Raw genomic sequence first — 22,281 nt, forward strand, 5'->3', positions numbered from 1 at the left:
GACGATGTTCCAACATTTCTATATAATCTGGTTCCGACACCATGTGAACCACAAACAAATGAGCTTGACCATTCAATATCGCAATGCTGACCACATGCATTGCACATATGTCATCACTTAACAATTCCAACCTAGCTTCTAATACAGAACCACCCAGGGAATACCACACCTCCTTAACATTTCTATATCCCATCTCCTTCAGTATGGAGAAGATTTCAAAATAACTCCATCTGTCTGTGTCAACCATCAAGGTACTGGTAGAACCTCCATGGTATCTAAATGACCCATCATTCACAAACTTACCCCCATGGTGAAACACCACCTCAACATCAGGGTCTGACATTTTCTTTAATTGTCAACTATTATATGCCTATATAAAAGTAAGTGTCAGACTACACATGGAACAACTTAATGACCTTCACATGCATCTACTATCATTATTTAATGACCTTCACATGCATCTACATTGTAAAGATGCCACGTTTTTAACAACTATTAAACGTGTAGGCATACAAACTTATTCACACGCAATCATTGGTTCACCTACAACATTCCATTTTGTCTTAATGCTTAAATAAATACGCAAGAACCACACAATCAACAACAACCACACATTCAACAATACCAAAACGAAAACAGTACGCACTAAAGGTACACAAAACAGTACGCACTCATGGGGGACCAAAAACATACAAACAATAGGTATAAGAAAACAACAGGCAGTAAAGAAAGGGACCACTACAAACACAAGAAAGGGGACCACGACAGGAACACAACAGGACACACTAAGGGGACAAGAAGCCAACATATTACCATGGGGGACCGAAACTACATAAAAGAACTCATAAAAAGCGCACCTTTCACCTTTCCGCCTCCAAAGGGATACCACCGCTATCACTATCGCTCACCCACCGCAATAGCTGACACACCGCAAGATACTTCACAACGCCTTTTCGCTCAACAAATCTCCTTCCACAACCTTTGCTCGATCCTTCACTCAGTATCAACCTTTGCTCGTAAATCCTCCACACGAAAAATCCCCAATTTATAACCTATTATTCCTAATGTAGTTTATGTACAATAAAAAAACCCTAATTACTTTATTTCCCCAATTTCAAAAATCTAACCCCATTTCAAATTCGCAATTCTGGCTGCCACGTCAAGTTAAGCCAACTCACTGCCACGACGCAATTTATTGCCCAAATCACATCCACAGTCACAAAAACGTTATCAACTTTAACGCCGTTAACTGGATAGGATATAATTGATACAAATTTTAAAACATAGGTACCAAATGCCTACATTTTTAAAACCGGGTACTAAACAGAAAATTACCTCCCAACATGGGGACTAAGTAAGCATTTAAGCCATAAATCATCTAACCTAGGAATGGGATGCCTATACTTAATGGTGATGTTATTAATGGCCCTACAATCTGTGCACATGCGCCATGAACCATCTTTCTTAAGAACAAGTATGACTGGCATTGCACATGGACTCATGCTATCTCGAACCCACCCTTTGGACAATAAACGCTCTACTTGTCTTTGAATTTCTTGGGTTTCCATGGGATTTGTTCTATAAGCTGGACGGTTTACAAGAGAAGCTCCTGGTATAAAATCAATCTGGTGTTCAATTCCTCTAATAGGTGGTAAGCCTTTTGGAGGATCTTGAAACACATCTTGGAACTCTTATAGCAAACTATCTAGCTTGGAAGATTTAAGGACAGGAGTGGATGCAAGACACTGGGTCGACACAACACAAAAGATAGGCTCCCTTTTGTCAATAACTTTATGTACCTCTTTATGAGAGATGATGAGATTATTCTTGACCTTCTCCTTTTCTTCACCTCTTTTGGACTTCATGATGAGGTGGTCCTCATGAATTTCCTTTGGAGTTAGAGGTTTTAAGACAACCTTGCGCCCTTGGTAAGTAAAAGACATTCTATAAGTAAGACCATCATGTTGAACATTTCTATCAAATTGTCGTGGTCTTCCTAATAGAATGTGAGTTGCTTCCATGGGTACAATATCACAAAGAACCTCATCTTGGTATTTGCCAATAGAAAAGGAAATATGGACTTGTTTGTTTACCAATATTTCCCCTCCTCACTTAGCCATTGAAGCTTATAGGGCTTGGCATGCGCAATAGTGGGCAAATTGAGTTTGTCCACTACACGAGTGCTAGCCACATTAGCGCAACTTCCCCCGTCTACGATCATGGAGCAAACCTTGCTAGTTATAAGACATCTAGTGTGAAAAATATTTTCTCTTTGAGTTGTGTCAAAGTCCTTGTGGACTTGACCCAAGAGACGTCTTATAACTAGTAGGTCGCCATCAAATGGAACCTTGTACTCATCTTCACTAGAGGAAGAAGAAGAGTGAGAAGTGTGTGAAGGTGAAGAAGGAGGAAAGTCATCAGTGACAACCTCTTCTCCTCTAATGCACATTGCCCTCTTGTTTGGGCATGCAGATGCAATATGACCATGGCCCAAGCACCTAAAACATTTTACTTGACTAGGTTGCGTTGGTGACTTAGGTTTTGAAGAAGAAGGCGTGGTGTTAGTAGAAGATGGCTGAGATTTATGAGAAATCTCTCTAGAAACATCCTTTTCCTTATCCCTTGATGATGAGCTTTTGTAAAAAATTTCTTTTGAAGAAGTGGAAAATTTGTTGCGCTAGGACTTTTTTCTTAAAACTTGTCTTTCAACTTTCATAGCCCTATGTACCACAACATCTAAATCCTCATCATCATGGAGCTCTACAATATCTTGGATGTTTCTATTGAGACCACTAATAAATCTAGCTATTTTCACGGAGTCAGTCTCATTAGTGTTAGTATGGTATAAGAGCACTTCGAGCTCACGCGCATACTCCTCCACATTTCGTCTACCCTAAGTAAGTCGTTGGAGCTTAATCAGGAGGTCCCTATGGTAGTATGGAGGTACGAAGAATTTGTACAACAAGCACCAAAAATGTTCGCAAGAGCTCGCGGGTGAGCCCCTGGTAATGTTCATCCTAAGGAGCCATTGCATGGCGTATCCCTCTAAGGCTAAAGTAGCTAACTTTACACGCAAATGTCCATCTACACTATACAAGTCAAAAATTTGTTCTACTTTAGCTATCCACTCTAAAAATATACTAGGATCCCTTGAAACTTGGCAAAGTCATCTTTGGCATTGCAAGGTTTGGATCCAAAGCTTTGTCTTCTTGCTTTTTCTTTGAGGAACCATGCTCATGACCATGAGAGAGCTTCCCTTTAGCCTTTGCCTCTGTGTCCAACCGTTTGCTAATGGCATCAAGTTGGTGTTTCATGTCTTGAAAGGAGTCAAGTTGATATTGCATTTGTTGGAAGACCTTCATCAAATCAAATTTGCTAGAAGAGCTTCCATGGTGACTAGCTCCATTGGAGGAAGCACGACTTGAACCTGCATACATGTTAACAAAGCAAACAGCAGCAAAGCTAACACACAAAACTGGTTAGAAACAGCCAAAAATCACGGCCAAAATAGCAACACACGGTTTCACTCAAAACAACAAGAAAGGAAGCTCAAATCTCTTGGCAAAGTGTCTCAAAAAAACAAGGTAAGGGCAACACCCTTTTTTCAAAATAGTAAAGTGTCTCACAAGTCCACTTTGAGAGCACCAACTCAAGTCTAAAGCAAATGGAAAATGTACAATCCACCCTTAATACAAAGGAGCCAAATCAAGACAACACATGGTAGAAGTCAAGAAAATGAAAGAAAACTTCAAGACAAATGATGAAATTTGAACCTAAAAAAAGCAAGAAACTTGGCACAAAACAAGGTGGCAGAAATCTAAGGATTTTAAGAGACAAAATAGCAAGAAATAAGAGTCAAAACAGTGGCACAATTGAACAAGATAGCAGCAAAAAATTGACACAAACAAGAGACAATTCACACCCTAAATTCTATGCATACATGAAGAGAAGGATCTAAAATTGTGTGGAATTAATTTGGCATGCTTCAAACCTATATGTTCTGTAAATTTATGATAAGAGGTACAAAAGGAATATGTCAAACACACCAAACAGAAGATGAAAGTCTCGGCTAGTATGCATATTTAAGCAAACAGGTGCAATTTTGATATTGCTGAAAAGAAAAAGGCAATGTGTAGCAACTAGTCTCGGCCAAGCAGGTATTCTTTTAATATGTGTGTTTAACAAAGCTGTAATTTGATTTGCTTAATGCCTCTACTGGTGCAGAACATACAAGCAAAGCATACACACTTAAATCCTAAGTTGATCCAACTCAATTCAGCATACAAGAACCAAGATGCAAAAGGACTCTTAGCAAGTGCAATTTCAAGAATTATTTTCTAGAAAACTCCTAAGGAGGAAACACATATGACTCAATTCAAAGCTAAGCAATCAAGAAAAGACACATACAATCCAGCCAAGGCAAGAAATATAAGCTGGAAAAACAAACAAATGGAAAGAATAAACATACTTGTTGAAGACCTCCAATATAATTGTTACTGTTTGAAGAAACATGCTTGCACAATCCTCTGGACAGCCACGGTTTAACACCTCCAAGCCTTGATTTGAAGCTTTGATTCCTTGCTTAAGAGTGTGGTGATGTTCTAGCACAATCCAGTGATGAATTCCAGCAGCCAAAATAACCAAACAGCAAGCAACAATGCAAACATAGGAGAATTAAATCAAAAGTAGAAAACTAGATGACACAGCGACGAAAAATAATTTATTGCGAACATTATAAGATGAATTGGCACAAAGTAAAAACTAGGTATGAAAGTAGACATCCAGACGAAACTTTTAAAAAAAATTGCATGGAAAACGGACAAGAAATGAAGCTAAACTAAAGCATACAAGTTGACTGTAAAATGACGCTGATGCTGGGCGAAATTTTTTTTGGCTAAGCACATATGTAAGCTGTTATACTCTAGCATGCAATTCCTAAATGATAAAGACCTAAGGCTCATGATACCACATGATGGGGAATAGCATACCTTGAGAGAATATTCTAAATGGCATACAAAAGAATGGAGAGAAATTAAAAATGAAAAAGATTAGAGAAAAGGGAACTTATTGAAGATGCGCCACTTGAAGGAGGCTCCAAGATAAGCATCAAAGGAGGACCGCCACTTGCTTAAGTAAGATAAGGTCTGCCCAAAGAGGGACTTTGGAGACCACTATCTCAAAAGAGGATTGCAAATGTGCAAATCAACTCAAGAAATCAATTGATTCAAAGGTGAGTGTACAAAGGAGACCCCTAAGCCTTATTATACAGCCTTTGGAATGAGCTTGGATGCAAGATCTAGGAGATGTGGGACTTTAGAGTGACGAGGCCGGCCAGCCAGCTGTTGCACGTCCTCTAGGAGCTTTGAAGTCCCACATTGATGAAATCTCTCCACTCCAAAGGGTTTATAAGGCAACTAGTTCTCCTATAGTTCAAAACATGAAAACTACTTATGCTACCTTGCACTAACGCCTAGGACGCCCATTTCCTCTCCTTTTCTTTTTAAGACCAAGCCATGGAAAGTCCCACATTTCTTGTTCTTAAAGAGAAAGAAGAGTTTATAAGCGTTTATTCACAATAACTAAGAGAAAGAAATCAAAGCGACAAATACACGCCTATGAAACCTATTCTACTTTTTTTTGTAGAAATGTATAAAGAAGACAAGAAGTAAAATGATTTCCTTTAGCCATGCTTCTTGTCATCCTTTTATTCTCTTCATTACTTGACCCATCCATGATCACATCAAGAAACCACTTGGATTGATATAGCCTAGGGTGACCTAATAAGAGTAGTATGACTCAAAATTGACAACATAACAATACTTTAAATCAAAGGTGAATACAAGAGTGAGAGACACCTCTATTTATAGGTTAAAGATGTTTCCTAATTTCTAAAAGCTAGACCTAAAAACCCTACCTTGGTTAACTTGGAGAGCAAAGAGAAAATCCTCTCCAATAAGAGAAGTACAAGTGGCAAAAATCCTCTCCAATAGAGAGAGACATGTGGCCAGTACCTATGAAGAATCATTTCCATTCCTAGAGTGACGTGTGGTCACTAACTAGGAAGAAAAACTCTCCAAAGGGAGAAGAACACATGGCATGGACAAACCACTCCTCCTTGTCTACCAAGTTAGATAAAAACTTTGACCCCTTGGTCAACTTAACCAAATTTACATCTCACTTTGGTCAACATTGGGCCTTGGCCCTTTGTTGGCTTGAGTGGTCAAAACCCTATTCTACTTGGCCCAAAATACAATGTCCAAAATAAACCCTAAACTACTAGACTCACAGTACAAAGCCCAAATAAATCCTAAACTACTTGGCTTAAAATACATGGCTCAAAATTATTTCTAATCTAAAAGCTTCATGATGACCCAAGATGGCCTAAGAGATAGAGTCTAGGCCCATCTTCCACATATGACTTCAACTCTTTTTGAAAGTGTTTGGCCATGGCTAAGGGTTATGCCATCAATTAGGGAACTAGAAGTGGTTGACAATACTTGGGAACCAAAAGTGGTCATAATACTTAACAACCAAGAGTGGGTAAAGTCGGACTAGTTAGGATTGACTAGGGGACTAAGAGTAGTAATAATACTTGTAATCAAGAGTGGGTGAAACTCGTTGTAATATTTGATAAGATTAATGGAACCCTTTAAGAATTCTTAAGGGAGAACTAGACGTAACTCAGATTGAGTGAACTAGTATAAAGATTGTGCTTTACAGTTTACCTTCCTTAAAACCTTTTATTAAGTTTCCTATGTCATTGTCTAAAGAATATCTTTATTTAGTAATCCTTTGAAAACTAATTAGACAATCTTTACGAAAACTTTTAGAAAACAATATCCCCCGCCTCTAGTGTTTTTCTATGTATTTCATCATCTATGTCTCTTGTCTCTCAATCACATCTTACATCATAGCTAATTAATGAGATGTTTTAATGTACATGGATATTAATCATAGGAGTCTAAAGGTTTCTAATTTTGATTGATAATGTACTTTAATTAAATTTAGTTACTTTCATATGATTGAATGTGTTTTTGATTCCAATTGATAATGTACTTTGATTAGTGGTGAAAACTTTAACAATAATTAGTCAAGAGTGTACTTTGATTAATTAACTTTTAACTTGGTTAGGCGATAAAAGAATAGATATGATTAAACATAATTGGTTTTAATTTAGAATGTACTTTGGTTGAATTTATTATGAATAATCTAGAAAGGTTTTGCTTTTAATTAAGAATCTACTTTGGTTAATAGTAAGATCACCATCAAATTAATTAAGAATGTACTTTAATTAATTTGAAATAAAAACAATAATCAATTGAACAATAATTTGTGGTTAATGGATGATGAATCTATTTTGAGAAAGTAATGGAATCAACCTATTTTTACTATAATTGTTTCAAAGTCTTTTATTTGTCTCACACTTATGTCAATCTTGTGTTTCACTAACCTTTTGAGTAGGATTTCATAAGAATCAATTATTCAAAAGTAATATCGTACTCGCTGGAAAAGGACTTAGGGTTAACTTAAGCATATATAGTTTGTTAACTACTAACTTGACAATACTGAAGTTGCCTTGTTAAGTAGTAGTAATTTGATAGCCTCAACGACAACATATCAAGCCACCATTTTCCACACCAAATATGTTTCACTTTTTTATACCTAATTCTTGGTCTAGCTTCTAAAAGTTAGCGTTTAGCTTTTGTAGAGACATCCCTTGTAGCTTTTTTCCTTTGCAAAGGGACCCTTTATGCTCATTTGGTATTGTAAAAGGGTTAAGCAATTTAGAGAATACAAACACTTTGTTCAACCTTTGGTGTGAGGTTTCTCCTTTGCAGTGAAACTGCCCTTGCCTTATCTTGAGCAAACTTAAGTAGCAACACTTTGGTTAGCCTTAGAACGCCCCTTCAAGTGGAGTGTCATCCCCTCTCCCCTTTTCCCCTTTCATGTCTTTTTGTCTTTTCTCCAGTTACTTTTTATTTCAACTCACTTTATGTTTTTAAAGTCTACCACCTTTTATTGTTTTGTTTAATTGAATCATCCTCTCCTCTAGAGCTTCTTGAAGTGAACCTTCACATGTAGATAACTTTTTATCTTAATGTCTAGTGAGAATCTTCACTTAGCTTTCTTAATGGAAATCACCCTATATTTGCAAAAATATAACAAGGACCTACATTAATCTCTCTTCTTCTTAATGAATTCCTAGAGACTAAGCTTTGGTACCACTTATTGGTGTGATGCGGCGTTAGAAGCAGGGTGAATAGATCCTAAAAAAATTCAAAAGCTACGCACATAAGTATATGATTACAAACAAATTAATTGGTTAAAGATAAGAGTGTAGGGATAGAGAAAATGCACACAACAAAATTATACTGGTTCACCTCCACCTAAGGCTACATCGAGTCTCTTAAGCAACCTGTTTAAGAAGTTCAACTAATCAACAACTTTAATCAGTAATAAGTATCACCATCTCTAGGTTACAAGAGTTTCAAACTCTCCAAGCTACACCGAATATCAACCTCTTCAGGTACCCTTCTCAATCCTCTCTTAAGATTAAGAACACTCAATTATAATAATGAATGTCACTATCTCAATAGGAGTGTACCACAAAGCTCACAAGTTACAACTTCACTCAATAAAGGATATTACAATATTCAAGCCCTCAACCCAGTTTCTCTAAGATACTATTTATATGATTTTTTCACAACACTTTATTTTTTTTTCTTTTCTCTTTTTCTTCTCGTATGGCTCAACATTCATTATATAGATGTTGCTATAGCTAGTCGTTGAGACTTTGAATTGCAACTCTTCATAGTAATCTTCTTGATGTATAATTATTTGATCAATATTTTAATTTGTTTCTTTAGTTTGAATCTTCAATTTCATCCTTTAAGACCTCAATTCTAAATCAGCTTATGCTTTTCATTATATCTTCTTTTCTTTTATGATTGAGCTCGGACTTGCTTTTGAATATTTCTCTCTTCGACTCATTCACAAATTTTCTTATTAAGGAAACTTTGTGGAACTTGATTATGCAATTGAATCACTAAAGCAATAATATCTTTCATTCAATCAAATAGTTCATTCATCATATTTCTCAATATTAATTTCATGCAAACGTTCGATTCAAAAACTTTATTTTTCCAGAGTGATAATATTTGTTGTAATACTCATCATTTAATATTTGTTTCAAACATTTATATTAAAATGTTAATTTTCATGAATAATTAGAGATAAAAACATGTTTCAAACCATCAAAGTGCATCGTAGATAATTCAACATTAAGAGTCGTCTAACACTTAGGTCGTTTAATGACTTAAGTAGTCTTAAATTATCTAACACTTGGTTGTTTGATGACTTGAATTTCCTTGGGTCTTCTAACCCTTGGTCTTTTAATGCTTTCACCTTACTATTAGACTCATTTAACACCTTGATTTGTCTAATCCTTAGGCGCGCCTAATGCTAAGATTCAGTATTTTAATTAACCAAACTTGTTGCTTTCGTTGACACACAAAATGTATGAGTATAAATCAATTAAGCACAAGCAAGCAATGCTTTATATCATATATTTTGATCTTCAAACCACGTTGATCAATTTCTCATTCTCATTATTTCCATTAAACTTTCTCTTATAGTCATCCAATCACATATCCACTTTTGACCAAAGACTTACTTGTCTGGTAGAGTGTTTTATTATCATCAAAATCTTATTGATTGTTAGGGCTCCTCAAGTTTAACATCAACCTCGTCAATTTCACAACACTTTGATCTTTATCATTTTTTCGTTTCATTCTTTTTTTTTTCTCGTATATGGTATTGCATCCTATACATAGTTGTTGCATTTGATAGTCATTGAGACTTTGAATTGTAGTTCTTCATCATGATCTGTGTTTTTCCTTGATAAGGAATGACTTAATCAATTCTTTAATTTGAATCTGTAGATGTTATCTTCAATGTCATTCTTCAAGACTTCATTTCTAAATCTGCTTATGCTTTTTGAGATTTCTTCTTTCCTTACTTGAATGAGCATGAGCTTGATTTTGAATTCTATTATTTCTTCAACGTTCACATTTGTCATGTTAAGGAAACTTTGTGCAACATGATTTTGCATTTTAAATTGTTACAACAATAATACTTCTCAATCAATCAAATAATTTGTTTCCTAATGTTCATAAATTTTAACATTTGATTATTTTGAAAACTTTCTTCTCTTGAAAGTTGTAACTCTTGTAATTAATTCTTTATTTCAAATACTTATATTAATATATTAATTCATATGATCAATTAGAGAATAGAGAATAAAAAACACTTTGCAATTTTTAAAATATGTTCTGACTCATTTGTTGTAAAATTAATTTATATTGTTTGAGTCATCTAATGCCTTAGTCATCTAATGACTTAAGCTGTCTTGGATCGTCTAACCCATTGAGTCATCTAACACCTTGAGTCGTCTAACACTTTATGTCATCTAGTGACTTAGATAGTCTAAAGTCATCTAATGCATTTACCTTGCATATACTAGACTTCTAGCTTACACTAATACCTATAACACTTAAATATCAACAATTAAGCATATGAAAACACATGTATATACTTTCATTTGTAAAACATATGCATTGGTTAATTTAACTGATTATATTAATTAGACTTTCTTTCTTAGTGGTTTAGCATTATTTCGCTTCTAACCAAAGACTTCCTTGTCTAGTAGAAAGATTCTTTTGCTACCATCAAATCTACATTAGCTTAGAGGGGCTCGTCTACCTGGAGGTTATTTACCAAAGGGGTGCAATTTGCTTTCGTATTTATGCAATGTGGGAAGATTTTTTAAATATTACAGGATTGGGTGAAGTAAGTGTAAAATCGTCCCATGTAGTACGACTTTATCTTAGACGTGAAAGTCAATTTTGTCCTATATGAAGTCATTTGAGCTAGCACGACTTCAAGTTAATTTTTTTTCCAATGAATTTGGCATATAGGTGGCATGACTTCAGGGTTTTTTTTTTTTGCTATAATTGAATTCGTATGAGATAACACAATTCAACTCTATTATTTTTAAGTGGAGTTGCTATGTCTAACACACGATTTCATTTAGAGGATTTTTTTTTGTTATAATTAAAATCATTATAGTAATAATGATATAATATTATATTATAATAAAGTATTTAATTTAATCTTATTCTAATAAGTTTTTCAATTATTTTTTCTATTAATATAAATAAATATATTCAATTAAATTAATTAAAATCTTAAAAGAAATATATATATATATATATATATATATATATATATATATATATATATATATATATATATATATAACACTATATTGTAATAAAGTATTTATTTTAGTCTTGTTCTATGAAATTTTACAATTATTCATTCTATGATATAAATAATTATATTGAATTGAATTGATTAAAATTATAGAAAGTAAAAATATAATATTATTATGATAGTATTTTTAAAATAAAAACCACGACTTCATTATAAAATAAAATAAATCACATGCAACTAAAGTTGTATAAGCAAATACGACTTCCCCTATAACAAAAGGTGCAAGGCAAAAGAGAGTACTATATAATTTACACGATCTATGGACTCTAGGAATACCTATTTACAAGTATTTTTCATTACAACTTTTAAACATTTTCATAATTTATCTTATTTTATTAATAGATATGCTCCTTTCTCCATGTTATCAAAAACAGAAGTTATAAGTGGAAGATCAATTTTCTATTTTCCAACTACGATCAGATGAAAGATGAACTTTGTTAAAAGAGTGCCTACCATGATCATCGAAATATATTCTCATAGTAGAGAGAATGGTAGACATTACATGTACATAAATATGCTACAAACATTTTAATGGACTGCTAATCTAACATATCTTCCCTTCCTAGTATGTTTTCAAAAGCCTTTCTCTTCCTACTTCCTCCTTATTATTAGTTGCACCATGAAACTAAGAGAAAAAAAAAAACTATAATGTCATCTGTTATTGTACCACATCATTGCTGTCGTTCCATCTTCGCTCTCCATTCTCTTTGAGAACATGTATTGATATCAGTTATCATGAAGGTAGGTTTTGAACAAAATTAATTTGACATTTTTTTTTTATTTTTTACTTATTTTCTGCATTGATCATTAAAGGGAGGTAAATGGAAGGGCTAAGAAAATTTGAGATAAAGGGTAGAGTCACTACTTTTGGCCAAAGTTATTTAATTTAGACTTAAATATGTTCTTAAATCCTTAAGTTATTTAATTTAAAATTAAATATATTTTTAATTGATAAAATTAAAACTAGTCTTTCTTCAAAATTATAATACATTCGTGTCAAACAAATTTTTTACACTAAAACAGAACCATATAAAAAAATATAAATAACTTAAAATATTACCACAAAACGAAAAAAAAATTAATATAATTATATTAAACTATTATCTATTCATTTTTATAATTTAATCAAAATATATAAAAGTTTAAATCAGAAAATGTATAAAAAAAATTTCAATTCGTCAAAATTTAGAATAAAGAACAAATTTGATATTTACAAAAAGTATTATCTTCAAATTTTAGAAAATTGACAGATTAGAAAATTTGTATTTGGTGATTTATAAAGAATAATATTTTAATAATACAATTCCTTTTAGATTTATTATTATGTTGCCTATATTTAATTATATTATTATAATAGAAGTTACTATGCTTATTATAAGTTGTTATAAAAATTTTAAAAATCAACTAAATTATATAAAACATTTTTTTTTGAAGAATAACTAATTTAACATTTTAAAATTAAAATATGTAAAAGAAAACATTTCAACAAATACATAAATGCATATATATATATATATATATATATATATATATATATATATATTAAAAAGAGGTGTAAAGAAAAAAAATTGAAATTATTTGTTGAAAAGAAATTAAATAATAAAAATTGATATTAAAGGGATTTTAGAAAAGAGATATCCAATATAACCAAAAACAAAGTCAAACCTATGACAAACAACGCCAAAAATAACCAATTCAATATATATTTGCAGTAACATTTAACCTATTACCATGTAGGAAGATTAAAGGTGATTGCCTGCCTTTAAGAAATTAATTTGATTAATCAAGGAAGAATATGGATGAACACCGGCAAAGAAATTAATTTATTCATCAACGATGCCGTTCATCTACAAGTAAATTCATTTGATCCTTTCTGTAACTTTCATCACCACCATAAGCTCACAGCTGCATTGCTTCAGAGTTGCCTTCCGTGCCTTCATGCATAATTTCATCAGTGTCATGGAAGAACAAATGAAATGAAATATTGAAAACAATTGACCCACAAGTCAAAATATTAAACCTGACAAGGGATTGAAAAGAGCTGATATTGATTTGAAATTCAAAAGACGGTAGCTTTTTGACAAGTTAAATATCACTAAAAAAGAGTTTGCTTCATATTCAACTAAAGCCCTACCCACGCTGCTACCTACCAAAGGTTCAACTATTTAAGGAAAGAATCACATACAGGAAATAGTTCCAAATGCTTCAGTACCATCAACTGCTTCACCACTTCTTAAGGGTGTGGGGCTCTCCAGAATCATAGTGGCAGTATGAACAAACAAATACAAATCTGCACGTTACTACATCCCTTGAAAATTAAGTACATAAAGAACTTCAGTTTTTATCAAGGAGAAGACATGGAAATCAACTAACTAGTAACGACGCATGCAACTGCAAGAAAATAATTACCACCAAAATGCCAGGAACTGAAGTCTCGTGCCATCAGGCCAAATCAAACATACCGTCGATATAAAGGCATATCTAGATCAAAGTACGCAAACGTTTCAGCAGCACAAAATATCAGACATTTGATAACAGTAGCTGCAGAAACAAATACCTGCTCCAGATGCTCCAGAAGTGTCAGGAGATATAAAAGTCAATAATTGTAACAACAACCCTTTAACTGTATCACAACAGCTGAGCTGCCCCGATAGCCAACTGCTCATCAGAATCAAGACTGTATTCCGCCATGCATGATGGTAGAAACAATTAAAAAAAATTAGCACCCATATAAGCAACAAATAGATGGCTATCAATTGCAACAACTCCTAGAAAGTGAGTCACATCTCACATGGCTCCTCTCTTGAAAAACAATCATATGCTATAAAATTAATACATGTACACATCTTGATCTTCCAAAAATATCAACAGTTAAAAATTTAAATAATCAGTATTCACACTATACAAGATCGAGAACAAAAAAGACATTGAGTTAAGCATAACACTAGCAAATTTTGAAACTGAAGTAATCATTTTGTTTCAATTAGTTGAATATTGTTCACATTAAATCATATGAACACGTAACAAAATTTAAAAAAAGTTAAGTAACTCAGACTACAGCAGAGCAACAAACACCTTTTACCACTAGGAGGGCAGGCTACAGAGGAAAATGAAGCATTGTGCTCTGCAAGAATCCAGCTGTATGTAACTGAATATAAAATTAAATACATTTGACATATATAAAAGAACTAAATAAATATAAACAGTGATTGTAAAGATTCAAAGAGTCATATGCAGCAGCTAAAGTTATCACCATTTTCCATCTTATGTCAAAGTCAAAGTCAGGCATCCAAGAGCCCAGAAGTAGCTTAAAGTCAAGAGGAAAAAAGAAAAGTGGTCTAAATACAAGGCTGCACAGCTAAAAATGTCCAGTTCCCACTGGCAAATCAAAGTTGCACATTGGCCAAAATGCCATCAATAAACTAAAACCTAACCTGCACACAACGCCTTCAACATAGTAATTACTGTTCAAATCTCTACAATCCTTTTATCAGAAGACTCATCCCAATGAACAAAATCTGACGTTGCTCATAAGCATTTTAATACAGTTCATATACAGAGCACAGGTATCATATGATAAGTGATGGCGTCCATAAAGAAAGGTTTAGCATACATCAATGCTGAATAGCTTTGATCACCGAACTCATCAGATATGATTCCAGATTCCAAAATGGCACATCTAAGAACTGGAACTTTGATGCAAAAAGTCAAAAGTCAGCTGAAGTCTCAAAACTTCTCAGTTCATGAAACTGTTCTCCCATGGCATATTGATGCAATATAGAGATTTTTTGACCATTTTTCCTGCATAAATGATATGTCGAATGTAAGCATTTCAGACCAGAAATGGATCAAATTCAGTAAACTCAGAAGCAGTAGTATTTACCTTGACGTGACTACTAGGAAAGGCAGATGTGCGGAGTGTCTCTTGAGTTTCATCAGCCGGTTTTCTTCTTGGGACACTAAGAACAAAAGCAGCTTGGTCCCAGGTGGCAGCAGTTGAAGTGATGCGGTAACCATTGTCCCACCTGCGATGAATGCCTTCACTAGGATACAGGAAATCAAGTTCCACAACCTGGAATTAAATTTAGAAAGAGAAAATTTCATATCACATACTGTTTAATACAACTTAGTCAAAAAATGCTTAAAAATAACTGTAAAACCTGGTCTGAATATCCAGCACCACGGGACATTACAATTGCCCATCTACTCCCAGCAGTAGCCATAGCAGTGACAGAAAATCCTTCTCTCCATTTTTTATTGATCCACTTAAATGGGAATGACTCGCTAACTTTATAGGATTGCTGCATGTATTGGGTCCCTGAAAATAACAAAACAAACCATCAACAGACATGAGACAACAATCCAAACACAATACTACTCCCTAATTTATGCAAACAGTTCCTCAAAACAATCAAGTAAACTATTGTCACTAAAATACTCGATGCCTAAAGAACAGACCAAAAACGACTTACCTTTAGACATTACAACCAATGAGCTCCCATTGTTAGATCCTGCTATTGCACTAATGTAATAATTATTTTCCCACTGTTCCATAATCCATTCCTACCAAAGAAAAACCTATATTAATTCACCAACATAACATTACTAACAAATACAATGTCACCAATTCTAACCATCTTAAAATAAATCATGTCCCTACCTTATGAAGGAAGTGGGGTGAGAGTTCATGAACTTGAGCAGTGAAACCAGTGCCAGCATCCATAATAAGTGCCCATAGGTTAGAACAACAGGCTACACTGCTGATAAATAACCCATCCTCATATCCCTTTTCAATGTGTTGGGACAGCCGCACATCAGCAACATTGTAATGGTACCTGTTTCAAAAAATAAAGACAGTGAAATCTGACAACTTTTACATTGCTGAAATTACTTATTTATTTGTATTCAGGAAAAAACCTTTGCTTCATTGGTCGGCGGGCATTGTACACACTAATCCATTGCATTGCTGGCATTCCCATTCTCACTCTCTTCTTTGGTTGTTCGTCATCATCTTCTTCCACAGTTAATCGTCCTCTCTTATGTCCAACCAGATTTATAAGCTTCAAAGCACAAATCAAATAAATATCCACAGGAGTCATCCCTTATCTACATATAATAAACCGTATACATTAAAGCAATAGAGGATTTAATACCTTTTGTGCACCTTCGGTATTTATGGGTCTGATATCTGGATTCGGTCCAACAATTCCATCAAAAAGTGATATATACTTCGCATAATTTGGTTCTTCATCAAACTTCAAATTCACTACGTATTCCACAAACTGCCGGAATGGTGGAGGACAGACACAACACAAAGCTTCTGGTGAGGTTGCCATCTTTTTCTTGCACACAAGAAATCCTTTATTTTCTCCCTGGAAATAAATTTTATTAGAATGGAAAATTTTAATTATTATTAACACCAAATGACTATATTTGAAGCATATAGAACCTGGTATCCTTGCCAAGGTAGCCGGCCACGAAGAAGGAAAATCAATGTGTAAGCAAGAGATTCCAAATCATCTCTCCTGCTTCCTGTTCTACCCAGATGAGCATGCACACTAGCATAACGAACTGTTCCTCTGTGGCAATAATATGTTATACTCATCAAACAGTCTGGACATTGCTAAGAAAGTATTCAGCAAAAGAAACACAAATAATTCACCTAAATACATCAGGACGTTGATCATACTCAACATGAAAGCCAGTTGAACTATCACGCCAACGGGTTGCTGCACAATAAAAGAGGGCAGAGTGTATGGACGTGTTATGAGAAATTAAGATATATTCAATGAGTGATAGCATCACAACTTCAATAATAAGGTGGAATATTTACCTAATCCAAGATCAACTAGGAAAAGCTTTTTCTCATCAGCAGTTCCAGGGGTGCCAAGCAAAAAATTCTCAGGTTTTACATCACCGTGCACATACCTGAAAAATGACAGTAACATGATGTCAGTATTCACAATACAGACATATTGATGTGTGCTAGAGGTTTCTATCTACCACAAATCAATTACATCCCATGCCATACAAATCTTATAAAATTCCTACTAGTGGGCCACTTTTCACATTTCACTCCTTTTCCCCAAAAATTCTATTACTGATGTACTAGTGAAGGAAGGCTCCTCACATCATAAAGGTACAGGGGAGAATTATTGTTCCCCATGCATATGCAAAAGACTGTTTCTGGGTTCAAACTAGTGACCAACCAGTCACAAATGGCAACCATACCAGCTCGCTCTCTTCCACCAAAATCCTATATTTTAAAAATATAAAATACTACCTTTTGTGCAGTACAAGTTGCTTAAAATTTGTATAAATTGATGATACGATGTCATTTAAGTTAGAGATAACATTAAATATTTATCTAGGTGTGATGTAACAAAAAACAATGGAAACATACAAAAATAAAATTCAAATCGGATCCGTTCAGCTTAATTAAGAAACTTCAGATATATATCATAAGCAGAATAGAAAAGACACAGAGAGAGAGAGAGAGAGTGACCCTTTAGAATGCATCTTCTCTAATATGGAGATGGCCTCAATTGCTATACATGCCACCATTTCCGCAGACATTCTAAAGCCAGAAAAAGATAAAACGGAGTTATCTACGCAATATTCTCCATAATATTAACAAAATAACACATTCCCTTTCATGACATTCCAAACTCAAATACTTACGTGTTTGAGTTGTTATTCCAGACATCCCACAGACTAGGGCCAAGCATATCCATGACCTGCAATGCAACAAAATGCGACGTCAAGTTCCAAAAGCATTCAGTGAGAGAACACAGTAGAAAAACTTCCGTCAAAGGTTTTATTTTAGCACACATACCATAACATAGTAATCACCTTGCCGTCCCTTGTAATGAACACGTGGAACACCATGACTACCACCCAATACACTATAAAGAAAAAAACACAGAAACAAAGTGAGTGTGAATTACAATACCATGGAACATTTGAAATAAGGTTTTAGAAAATGGTAGCAGCGATTTCAGCCAGTGTCAAAGTTTTCTGGCAAAATTTTAAGTTGCAGTTTCACTGTGTTTCTTGATATTGTGAGAGGTTACAAACAAATGCAGCTGATATGGCTACAATTACAGTTGCAGACACCGCCAAAAACCTTGACGTAGCAAAAATCGCGATTCAGATCATTTACTAAGGCCTTGGCTTTTGGGCGGATTTGACCGGCTTTTGGACGTGACCCCATAAGCCACATTATCCGCAATTTGCCAAGTATGAAGGATGGCGACAAAATCAAACAGTAGATAAAATATTGATTGAAACGTTTGTGTAAGAAAGGGTAACTCACTTGTAAACTTGCCACTCATATGGAGGTCCATAATTGCACCCCTTACTGCTTCTATGTTCAAACTTCAAAGCTACCTGCAATTATACCATAAACCACACTGTGAATCATAAAAACCCAAATAATCAAAGTCAAACACGGTCTTACTACCACTTATCTGCACGTACCTCTAACGCTCCGGCACCAGCCCCAACTCGCCTACCTACGTAAACTTGTCCAAACCCTCCCTTCCCAAGCTTTCTGTCTAATTTGTACAACGGAGAACCACCTACCTGTACCTGTTGCCAAATTTCTTTCAAAAATAAATAACAAGATTCCACTTCAACAAAAAACGAAAAATATAATAAAACCATACCCTCTCGGGAATGGGAGCAGTGCTTCCTTCGTCTTCGGCAGGCGCAGCCTTGTCGGGGCTCCGGCCACCGCCGCTATCGAACTCGTCATCCATCTCTTTCTCTTTATCCTCTTCCGAAACCCTAAGCTGAGGCGCGGGTTGCTGTTGTTGCTCCTTCTCTCGTAATTCACGGTTACCGATTCTACAACGCGCGAGTGTGTTGCGATTGTACCTCCCGGTGTTGACAGCAGTTCTTCTCGTTCTTCTCTGGCGGGCTTTTGTGTTCGGGTTTGGGTTTGGGTTTGGGTTTGGATCATGGAACGTTGCCCGGTTTCTTCCGCTTCGGAGTTCAGTCATGGTGAGGGGGATTGTGCTTTAGAGGACTTCGTAAGGCCATAAAGAGGGAGAGCGCCGTCGCCGTGGGAAGATTCATGAAGGTTCTAGAATAGTCGCCGGGAAACACGATCTGTTCGGCAGAAGTTATAAAGGAACACCAAGGAGGATGGAAGAAGGAAGGGAATGAAACGACAAAGGGATATAGATCGAGGCATCATCCACCAAGGAAAAAGAAAAAATAAAGAAAAATATTCCATGAAATTTTGAAAAAATAATATATATATTTTTATAAATATTTAAGCTATTTTATTTTGTTGAACGGGGTCCGAGATGGTCTGGTAGCAAACAATAAAAGGACTAACAAAAAAGGTGTGAAATGGTTAATAAATTGTAAATAGGAGGTATATTTATGTAACTTATATTAGTCTATAGGTAAACGATGAAGGACAGATAAGCAAAACTAGTTTTTAAATTTTATTATATTATACTAGCTTAAACACATATGTTATTGCTTTGTGTTTATATATTTTTAAATATTTATAAATTATTTAAATTTTAAAAATAAATATATATATATATATATATTATAGGTAAAATAAATTTTAGTTATTGAAATAAAAAATATTATGAATCATTATTTAAATTTGAAAAAGTAATTACTATTATGAATAGTTATTTAAATTTAAAAAGTAGTAATTAAAAAAAACATTAAATAAGTGTATATTTTTATATATAGTTATAAATAGAATTAAAAACGTACAATGCCTATATTACGAGTGTTACGAGTGTTGTATGAATAAATATGCTGTCACTATTAAATCAAATAAAGAAAACCAATGATAATCAAAATTTATTTGAAGTATAGCATTTATTTGAAAATAATGAAATATAGATGCAATCAAGTTTCAGATTATTCATCATTAATTAAAGATAATTTTGAGTGAATAGAGTATTAAACCCAAATATCCTCACAGTAATATTCTGACCACACATCCTATATAAAACACAAATATTCTCACACTAAGAAATAGTAGTTGTTCCAAAAAAGCTATAATCTTGATATATTTGATTGCAAGAAAAGTTTTGCACGAGACATTCATCCGCTGTCGGTCGCTTCTGTTGAATCCTTTCTTTTTTATGCAAAACCTAAAACTCTAGTCATTAAATCTTCACCAAAAGCTTGAGGAATATTTATTTCCACTTACGCAATGTAACATGCACATGTCATTCTTTTGCAGGATATTGTTAGAAATAATTAATATTTGATGAAAAATAATACTTTTACTCAAAATAATATTGAAGATCACTTTTAATTTCAATTTATTTATGGTCAAATCAATTACAACAAGGATGGATCTCAAGAAACTTTGAAAAATAATTGATTGTTTCTTTCATGATGCTACCATTCAAATAATAAATTACTTTAAGAAATAATTTATTATTTATCTATGCTATCATTTTCAAAAATCATTTAAGAAAATAATCAATTATATGAGTCTCAACAACTTATACTAATTCATCACTTATTAATTATTTTGTAAATTAATTAACTATATTGATTTTAGTTTTTATTGCATTTTTTTAGTATAAGATAATAAGCTAGACTAGCAAATACTCAAGTATTTGGACCATTTAAGGACTTTCCACCTCTTAGTAATCAAAATTTATGAGAATACATTAAACATAAACTTTAACATTTGGAATGACTTTAAATAAATGCTTTTCAGTTACCAATTGCAACCTTTGGATCTATATGTTGGAAGTCACACATCGACTAGAGATAAGGTCAATTCATAGTTTATAAGTGGGTGCAAACCTCACCCTACAAGCCTGTTTTGTGGGGTTGAGTTAGGCTTAAAGTCTACTTCTAACATGGTATCAGAGCCATGGTTCGAGTCTATCCTAGCGATATTTGTTGTTTGTTGAGCATATTGTTTCACCCGCTATCGGACCACCCATTAAAAATGTCTAATCCCACGTTCGAGATATATATACCTCGGCGTGAGGGGTGTGTGTTGGAAGTCCCACATCGACTAGAGATAAGGCCAATTCATAGTTTATAAGTGGGTGTAAACCTCACCCTACAAGCTGGTTTTGTGGGGTTGAGTTAGGCTTAAAGTCCACTTCTAAGTCCTTTATGCAAATCTATAGTCAGTTCATAAAATTATGTTTCTTTCCGATATACTTTGCCTACAAATTATTTTTTGTTAGAAATGATTCTCCAACATAACCTAAAATAATTAAAAGAGAAATTTTAAGGAAAATTTTTTGGAACAATAAAAAATGAGTGAATGATTGGATACCTTATCAATATGTCTAGATGCTCTTAGAAAATAAATGGAAGATCACATCCCTTATTACGTATAAGCATTGTTGCCTATGAGTTGCTTGAGGGTCAAGGGCTTGAAAATTTTGTACAAATGATTATTATAAATTTGGTAGAGCCTTCTACGCCAACATAAAGGTATTGAATGAATTCATCTATTCTAAGGTCAAAAAGGAGTGAAGATAGTATTGGAAGACACATTCAAAGATGTGTTAAGTTAAATTGATTGATGATCACTGGAACTGTAAAATTGACAAGATTAATATGTTCAAAAGTTATTTAAGGGATCCAAACATCGTTGATATATTTATGTTCAATATTGCAAATATGGAAAAAGGTTAACACCTCTTTACTTTTGTCATTAAATAGATTTTTGTTCTTGAAAGATAATCATCCTCGTGACTATGAAGGACATGTTTATGATTTATGCCTTCAAAAGAAAATATTCAAATAGATTAACAAAAAATTGTTACTAACAATATTATAAAGACAATGAAAATAGAGATGAACCAAATTTCTCATGTTGGGATCAATTCGCTTGATTCTTGTCATTGTTAATCAAAAGACATTTGAATTAAAGTAGATAGTTGTGTATCATTTAAAGTTCATTATACTCTACACTAAATTTAGTAATGTAAA

General features: G+C 33.8%; 1 protein-coding gene and 1 pseudogene across 5 annotated transcripts; both read right to left on the reverse strand.

Annotated features, from left to right (window-relative positions):
- Positions 1–678: 678 nt before the first annotated feature.
- Positions 679–3,034, reverse strand: LOC148205053 (uncharacterized; annotated as a pseudogene).
- A 10,100-nt stretch (positions 3,035–13,134) lies between these two features.
- On the reverse strand, positions 13,135–19,570 carry LOC124819781 (casein kinase 1-like protein HD16). Of its 5 annotated transcripts, none has more exons than XR_015783072.1 (17): positions 18,650–18,736; positions 18,170–18,239; positions 18,016–18,071; positions 17,840–17,911; positions 17,168–17,262; positions 16,997–17,063; positions 16,784–16,913; positions 16,488–16,706; positions 16,252–16,394; positions 15,995–16,169; positions 15,807–15,897; positions 15,495–15,652; positions 15,218–15,406; positions 14,948–15,135; positions 13,892–13,992; positions 13,520–13,815; positions 13,135–13,268 (listed from the first exon to the last, which is right to left on the reverse strand). XR_015783072.1 is itself a non-coding variant. In XM_047291358.2 (16 exons), exons 1-16 carry the CDS (start codon positions 19,335–19,337, stop codon positions 15,076–15,078), a joined length of 2,046 nt encoding a protein of 681 aa, XP_047147314.2. In that variant the 5' UTR covers positions 19,338–19,570; the 3' UTR covers positions 14,567–15,075. The 5 variants fall into 5 exon arrangements, 1 of the variants encoding a protein (XP_047147314.2); XR_015783071.1 differs by having other exon boundaries at positions 13,892–14,011; XR_015783070.1 differs by having other exon boundaries at positions 13,520–13,992.
- Between the last annotated feature and the right edge of the window lie 2,711 nt (positions 19,571–22,281).

The sequence above is a fragment of the Vigna umbellata genome, chromosome 1 (genome assembly GCF_029865625.1).
Source record: "Vigna umbellata cultivar VRB3 chromosome 1, Vumbellata_1.0, whole genome shotgun sequence".
Classification (NCBI taxonomy): domain Eukaryota; kingdom Viridiplantae; phylum Streptophyta; class Magnoliopsida; order Fabales; family Fabaceae; genus Vigna; species Vigna umbellata.

What these genes read in the sequence shown, in the direction of transcription:
- LOC124819781 (XM_047291358.2), bottom strand. Translation starts at nt 19,337, where the DNA reads ATGACTGAACTCCGAAGCGGAAGAAACCGGGCAACGTTCCATGATCCA. An exon ending in TGGAATAACAACTCAAACAC is followed by an intron (nt 17,912 to 18,015) that starts GTAAGTATTTGA and finishes TTCTGGCTTTAG; the next exon opens with AATGTCTGCGGAAATGGTGG. An exon ending in CGCCGACCAATGAAGCAAAG is followed by an intron (nt 16,170 to 16,251) that starts GTTTTTTCCTGA and finishes TTTTTGAAACAG; the next exon opens with GTACCATTACAATGTTGCTG.